Raw genomic sequence first — 8,149 nt, 5'->3', positions numbered from 1 at the left:
GAACTTCAGAGTGAAATTGAATAAGCTATTTAAGATCTGTCTCTAGTTCAATTTGCTTATGAACCTAGAGTTGAGTCTGAACAGATCCCCTTTGACCTCCTTCATCTTGAAATCACCCTAAAACTACCCGACCTTGCAAACCAATCTTCTGAACCTGGACCATCTCATTCAAACACTTTATCCCTTTCATAAACTGTCCAAACCAACATGGGTATAATAAAAAATATCCTCTTAGATAAATTACAAAGTATGGTCAATGAAATACCTTTTGTATTTGATCCAGTAGCATATTCTTCCAGGTGGGATTATCTCCAGAACTCTATTGTATCAGTTATTCAGAATCTGAAGGATGTCACTTCAGAGTCTGTTGCATCCTCGTGTTCTAGGAAAGATCTTATGGAGAAGAACTTGACTTCTATTACTACTACTCAACAAGCCATGGTCGTTAAACAGATTGAAATGGATAATAGAATTAGGTCTATGGATGTCAAGCAAGACATCATGGATGCAAATCTAAGAGCTATTTTATATCTTCTGAAGAAACCTTAGTCTTAGGTTCTAGAACCTTTTTTTTGTATTTATTAAATTGATTTCTTGTTATATGACTTTACCTTCTTTTATCTGTTTTGCATGGCATATTTATTAATGCTTATGTGATTTTATCTAAGCTATACTTTATGGGAAATATTATTACTTATCTGATAAGTGCTAGAAAAAATCCTTGTTTTCTTTGTGTTATTTCTTGGATGAACTAATTCTTAATACTTCTTGGACGATTATTGAATTCAAACAAAACAACTTATCAGAAACAATCATTGCAAAAAGGAATGTTTTTTTCATTAATCATTTGGAAGAAGTACAATGTGTCTAGGGATTACATAACTTTTCAGTATCAGAACAATATCCCATAGTTGCAAAAGAATCCTTCCAGTCAGGAACTCGCTCCTCACTTCCCTCATCTGAGTCATAGAAAAACATGCTTATTGGCACTCTTTTCTTCTTCTTCTTCAGATTCTTCTTATTAGTTTTCTTAGGCTTCCTTACTTTCAGGGGATTCCTTACAACAACTGACCCAGATGGCTAGGCCTCCTTAGTGGACTGCTGAAGGTGTTGTTCCTGAGTAACGATTTTGCCCTCAACATTGAGCTTTGTTGGGATAATGCTCTTTGCTTTATCTGGTGGAGAACTCATGTTGCTATGAAGATAATAATAGTTGTTAAAAATGTGAGAAGTATGTCTATGAAGGCATGCTTTTATAGAGGAAGTTGAGGGACTTGTACGTTGCACTTGGAAGCTAAAACTTCCGATGATTTAATGCCTACAATGATTACTTCTGATGGTTGATATTCTTGAATGACATGTGACCGTCTTGAGAAATGCAGAAATATTTCAACCATTATAGTCGTTTCTCTTTATTGAGAAGAGCAAAGGTTGTTCTTGCTATGTGCTATCAGATTTCAATTTTCTGACAAATATTTTCATTCCTAAAATATTTTTTCTCTTCTTCTATGTTGACATGTCCTATCTCAATTTTTGCTGATGAGAAAAGGGGGAGAAATTTATGGGAATATTTAAGAGGATTAAAAGTATTTTCTGAATGCTTCTAATTTATCTGAACCCTAATTGTTTTGATATTTCTTTCATCTGAACATTATTTCATCAAAGTAAGGTTAAATTAACTTGGATAAGACTTAAGGGGAGCTTACAAAACTCAACTTATGGACTATTAGACTCAGAGGAAGCTTACAAACCTCAAACTCTGATATTGTCAAGTTAGTTAAACTGACCAACCATTAGTCTTAAATACATTTGTTTGTCATCATGAAAAAAGGGGAGATTGTTGGAACAAGATTGTTCATATCCCTTGCGTTTTGATGATAACAAAGTATTTAAAGAACAAATGGGTATACTAATATATGTTCAAGTGTGAAGGATCGCAAGCATATAATTAATCCTGATTGAAAGCATATATGGAGAAGCAATATAATTCTTATTCTGATTGATCAAAATCTAATAACCTTGAATATGTTCATCAGCCTCTGAAGGTTCAGACTCTGGTCATATGTTCCTGCCTCTGGTGACAGCTAAAACTCTGAAGGCTTGAAGAGCCTCTGATCCGTACACTGTACCAAAGCAGACTAGTCTTGTCAAAGTTTTATGGACAAAGTCAACTAGGGTTTCATTTTGCAAGACTCAAGGAATGGTGATGTGACATCTTCAGTATGTTCTACCTTTTGGTAGATACCTAGTACTTCGAAAGATGTTGTGAACAATGTCATTATTTAATGGACAAAGCTTCTAACTATATGCATTCTCCAACGTCTCTCTTGGCATGCTTTTTCACTAAGTTTGCTCTTATGTCCAAACCCTCAAATGACTATTTCTCTACCTCTATAAAAGGAAGCTGAAGATTTGAAGGAAGGTGTACAACAATGCAATACAATATCTTGAGCATAACTCAGAGGTTTCATTTGTAACTATTATTGCATAAGATCTTAAGATTTCTTATCTTTGTATATCTTAGAAATCTTAAGAGATTAAGAACCTTTGTGGTTGTTGTATAACTAATATACTTTTGATTGTGTATCTAAGTATATGGTTACCATTTCTACTAAACTATTTGTTTAAAGTACAGGGAGTCTATTGCCTGTCTGCTTGAGCAAAGATGTCTCTTGTGCGTGTACTTGAGCAGTGAAGTCTCTTTCTAGGTTGATTGAGCATAAGTCTCTTGCAAGGTTGCTTGAGGAAAAGTCTCTTTCTAGGTTGATTGAGCAAGTGAAGTCTCTTGCAAGTGTGCTTGAGCAAAGTGTAATATGTTGATTATAGTGAAAAATTCTTGTTGAGGCAAGGGGACTGGACTACTCTCAGTTGAGGAGAGGAACCCGAATAATCTTTGTGTGTTGCTTGTTTTTACTTTTGAACATTATTAGTTCCGCTGTTGTTACTAGTTCTAATATCAGACTCTGAAAGTTGCTCAAATTTTGAAGTCGCTTAATCAAAAACAAAACGAGTTTTTAGCATACACAATTCGACCCCCCATCTTCTGTATTTTTCTCACCTTTAGGTCGTCGCATGCCCCGTCAAAGGATGTACCGTTGAATTCCTATTTCTGAAGAATACATGAATTATTAACTATCTTGACTTCCCCGTTATCCAAGACATATTTATCCCATATTTCTTCTTCTCAATAATAAGAAAAACATAAGGGCGAGACAATACTTTCCTTCGTGCGACCTTGCCCAAACTGCCATCCTAAACTAAAATACTTGCAAATATAACATTAGGCATTAAATGGTTTAAAAGCTAAATCATCTAGTATTAATTTAGTAGATAATATATGGTATTTTTTATATGAATTAAAAAAAAAAAGATTGTGATACATATGGTTCACCATAGACCAAATTAAAGCACCGTATGATTAAACACAAAAGATCTTATGATGCACTGTCCACACCACACTGTCTTTCTCCTCAACGCCATCATCTCTTTGTTCTTGGTTCCTACCACCAGCGCAACAATTTCAATATTTCATTTAATGCATCTAATTGAACCTGAATGTTTCGAAATTCACAAACCCTAGCAAAAACCAGAACTCACTTCACCGCGATTGCCTCAGAAGCCAAATTCCTGCTGCAACCGTGAATTGAAAAATTCACCACCTCACTCACGGAATTCATTTTCAACTTGCATCAGAAACTACAACTTTAAGTCGCAGCACTGAGAGCTTTTCATTCCCTTGTCGCGCTAATTTCATTTCATTGATTTTATAAAGCCAAAATCTAAGCCCGTGATGCGGTGGACAAGGTTTGATTCTTTATTGACTCAAAAACTGTTCCATATTATTCTAATTGTGTTCTATCTACATTTTGAATCTCACTTATCCTTCAACTTTTATTTATAAGCCTATAAATTGTTTTTAATGTGAACCATGAATGTTTGGTACAGCCTCATTGATTTATCTTTTAATGAATGTTTGTCTTTTTTTTCTTTTGGTCTATGTTACTTTGATCTTGTTCTGTATAACTGTGGCAAATTAATATGAAAAGTGGTTTGTTACTACATTATATTTTTCACATTCATCAGTTATTTCTACATTTTGCTTATGTGAGGTATATCATATGCTGAGTCTAAAATTTAGTATTTTTTTCCATCCCATGATGCAGGCAAAGAGAAGCAAACTATGTGAAGAGAAGCTTGTTCTGAATTTGGTAACGGAAAGGTTCATTAAGGTTAAGTTTGGAAAATGAGGCGAAGAGCAACAGATTTTCGGAGGCCAGTGCGGAGAAGGGTTCCTGATGCGTTGTGGTGGGCATTGTGCTTTGCAGTGATTCTTCTCTTTATCTATATTCTGACCAAAGGGACTCAGATTGAGTCTAGACCGGCTTTGTCCAAGGTATTGCTTTTTTCTCACCTTTTTTGTAGATTCATGTTCTTGTTTGCAGAAACGTTTGTATGAAAACTCTCGGTTAATTTCTTTTTGGATCATAGTCTAGCCCGTGAAAGCGACATTTTCTATTAAGTTAATATGATATGGGTTCTTTAAACAAGTTATTGTTGTGCCTTATTTTGTAAGGGGAAATTGACTAAACAGCCAAATTATTGTTGTGCCTTATTTTCTGGTTCTTCTCTCATTAAGCCTTCTTCTTTTCTGACGACAAAGACTGGTAGTTTCCGTGAAGACTTTAAATTTTCTTTCTCTGGTTCTCTCACAAAGTCTTCTTCTGTGAAGGCTTCTTCGTTTCAGATGATGAAGACTGGTAGTTTCAGCCAATGCTACAGTGACGGAGACCGAGGGCTCTGTTCTCTGTTCTTCTTCTAAATTTCTCTGCTTTCTCCTCTATCTTTCAATTTCACATCTGCTTGCACTCAACAATGACATATTCATTTAAAACACCAACCTCTGCTTTGATTACGTTTAGAATTATGACTATTAAGTCTAATTTTGAATGTTAGTAACAAATGACCGAAGTTAATTATGATTGTTTTTGATTAACAAAATTATAGTTATCAAGTATGACTACTTCTTTAATTTGATGTATTTTGTTATTTTTGACTATGTGTTTGGATTTACGTTTAGTTTGTATAGTGTTTTTTAGTTTTGAAATAGCAGCTATCCTGCCATCCGCTATAGCGGTTTTGGGGTCCAGTGCTCTGCACCATTATACGAGATTAACAACACAATGCATCCCTATGATCTATTGGGGAGAAACAACTGGATTTGTGAGACTGAGGATTGTTGGCTGTTGTTCCATTTCTCTATCTTTCTTCTCTTTTGGTTTATTTCTTTATATGGAATGAATGGAGAACGGTTGAGTTGAATGGAGTTATATATCAGATAAAAAAGAGTATTTCCATGGGGATACACTTCACATAATCATTGAATTTGAATCTGTTCCGTGCTATTACTGTCCTCACATTGGAACATAGTTTGCATGACATGCTTAACTTCTTATTTCAGAGCTAGAGTATTATTCTTTCTTATTTTGGGGGGATGGAGGTTGGTGGGAGGGTGAGATTGGGTCTTTGTTTAGCATATAACTTCTTGTATCCTATTGTGCAGAGAACTTACCAAAATGATAGGATTCTGGAAGGCCTTAATATTACTGACGAGTTGTTAAGTTCAGACTCAGTGACCAGACAACTGAATGATCAGATATCCTTAGCAAAAGCTTTTGTTGTAATTGCTAAAGAAAGTAACAATCTCCAATTTGCTTGGGAACTAAGTGCTCAGATCCGCAATTCGCACATTCTCCTATCAAATGCTGCTACTAGGCGTTCTCCTTTAACTACCAGAGAATCAGAAAGTGCTATCCGTGATATGGCGTTATTGTTATTCCAGGCCCAACAGCTCCATTATGACAGTGCAACCATGATCATGAGATTCAAAGCAAATATCCAGGCTCTTGAAGAACAAATGAATTCTGTAAGTGAAAAGAGTTCAAAATATGGACAAATAGCGGCAGAAGAAGTCCCCAAAAGCTTATACTGTCTTGGTGTGCAGTTGACAACAGAATGGTTCAGAAACCTTAATTTGCAAAACAAATTGAAGGACAAAAGGCACACCGAGATGAAGATTAAGGATATAAATCTTTACCACTTTTGTGTGTTCTCTGATAACATTATTGCAACTTCGGTCGTAGTCAATTCAACTGCAAAAAATTCAAAAAATCCCAATATGATTGTTTTTCACCTTGTGACTGATGAAATAAATTATGCTGCGATGAAGGCGTGGTTTACCATGAATGATTTCCGTGGGGTGACTGTGGAAGTTCAGAAGTATGAAGATTTCACTTGGTTAAATGCTTCATATGTTCCTGTGCTTAAGCAACTTCAAGACTCAGAGATACAGAGCTACTACTTTTCTGGGAGCAGTGATAATGGAAAGACACCTATCAAGTTTCGTAACCCCAAATATCTGTCCATGCTTAACCACCTGAGGTTCTATATCCCTGAAGTTTTTCCTGCACTGAAGAAGATTGTGTTCCTGGATGACGATGTCGTGGTTCAAAAGGATCTTTCTGATCTTTTTTCAATTGATTTGAATGGGAATGTTAATGGAGCTGTTGAGACATGCATGGAGACATTTCATAGATACCATAAATACTTGAACTATTCTCATCCTCTTATAAAAGCACATTTTGATCCGGATGCATGCGGATGGGCATTTGGGATGAATGTATTTGATTTGGTTGAATGGAGGAAAAAGAATGTAACTGGCATCTACCACTATTGGCAAGAAAATAATGTTGATCGGACACTGTGGAAACTCGGTACCTTGCCACCAGGACTGTTGACGTTTTACGGATTAACCGAGCCTTTGGATCCGTCGTGGCATGTATTGGGTTTCGGCTACACAAACGTTGATCCTCAGTTAATAGAGAGAGGGGCAGTACTGCACTTCAATGGGAACTCCAAACCTTGGTTGAAGATTGGGATTGAAAAATACAAGCCCCTATGGGAAAAACATATTGATTACTCTCATCCCTTATTGCAGCAATGCAACTTTCATTGATTTTGAATTGAGCTTTATTTATTTGAACTTCAAAGTTCAAACCTTGGTGGAAGATCTGGATTCACAAGCAGTAGACCCAGTTGGTGTGTTTGGGAATATACCATTGACCATTCCAAACCTCGATTGCGACAGTGAAACCATTATTGACTTGTGGAGCTGGGAGGCTTAGTGATCTTTAGATGCAAAATCCAACGGAGGTATTCATTTTTGTAGTAGAAAACACGCTTACAATTTTAAAAGGTCAAGCATGTTTGGTGGCTATAACATGGTGTCTTCATGGAGTCTGGATCTTCAGTTGTAGTATATCCATTCATTTCTCTTAGACAACATCAGTTCATAGTGTTTTTGTGATTTTAGTCAGTTGAAATCTGCTGTAAACTTTTTTTTTGTCAACTAGTACCACCACCATTACCACTATTGTTCATTACAAGACCTGATGCACTATTAGTTTTTGATTCAAAAAGAAAACTATGATTAGAGTTTCATGGTTCTTTCGTGTATCAAAAGCACAAAACTACCTAGCTTATTTTTGTTTATTACACGGTAGTTTTGATACACGAAAGAACCCTGCACTATTAGTTTTTGATTCAAAAAGAAAACTATGATTCAAAATCCTTTTATTGCTGGTGTGGATTATTGTTTTTCTAGTTTCTCTCTAATGGCAGGGATAATTTGTTTTAACTTTAAAATAATATATATTTTCTTTATATTTTTAAAAATGATTGTTATAAAAACATTTAAATAATATAAGATTTTTATTTTTTTTATAATTAAAAGATTAATTTTGATATTCTGAAACATAAATATACATTATTGAAGATTATAATATTGTTCAAATGATAGTTTTTTTTTAAAAAGATGTATTTTAAAAATAATTTTTATGCAAAATTATTTGAAATAATTTTAAATTTAAGTGAATTTTTTATATAAAAAATTATAATAAAAAATGAAATATCTAAACTAAATAAATGTTTAAAACAATTTTTTTTTTTAAAAGTTATTAACTTTTTTAAAACAAAATTATGTAATACTATAAAAATTCTTTTAAAAAACATAAACAAAAGGGCCTTTATTATTCATTAAGGGGTTACTTTGTTCTTCCACCGCCGTTAAAAGTTACAACTGCCATAGTATTCG

General features: G+C 34.6%; 1 protein-coding gene across 1 annotated transcript; it reads left to right on the top strand.

The window, feature by feature from the left end:
- The first annotated feature begins 3,389 nt into the window (after nt 1–3,389).
- On the top strand, nt 3,390–7,436 carry LOC127097339 (probable galacturonosyltransferase 10). Its single transcript, XM_051035868.1, has 3 exons — nt 3,390–3,804; nt 4,164–4,393; nt 5,561–7,436. Exons 2-3 carry the CDS (start codon nt 4,244–4,246, stop codon nt 7,010–7,012), a joined length of 1,602 nt encoding a protein of 533 aa, XP_050891825.1. The 5' UTR covers nt 3,390–3,804; nt 4,164–4,243; the 3' UTR covers nt 7,013–7,436.
- Nucleotides 7,437–8,149: the final 713 nt, after the last annotated feature.

This window comes from Lathyrus oleraceus, chromosome 1 (assembly GCF_024323335.1).
Source record: "Lathyrus oleraceus cultivar Zhongwan6 chromosome 1, CAAS_Psat_ZW6_1.0, whole genome shotgun sequence".
In the NCBI taxonomy this organism is placed as follows: Eukaryota; Viridiplantae; Streptophyta; class Magnoliopsida; order Fabales; family Fabaceae; genus Lathyrus; species Lathyrus oleraceus.
The sequence above is the reverse complement of the archived record's forward strand: the minus strand, read 5'-3'. Positions and strand labels throughout refer to the sequence as shown.

Excerpts from the sequence above, each read along its gene's own strand:
- LOC127097339 (XM_051035868.1), top strand. The coding sequence starts at position 4,244 with ATGAGGCGAAGAGCAACAGATTTTCGGAGGCCAGTGCGGAGAAGGGTT. Across the intron at positions 4,394-5,560 it reads CTAGACCGGCTTTGTCCAAG|AGAACTTACCAAAATGATAG; the intron begins GTATTGCTTTTT and ends CCTATTGTGCAG.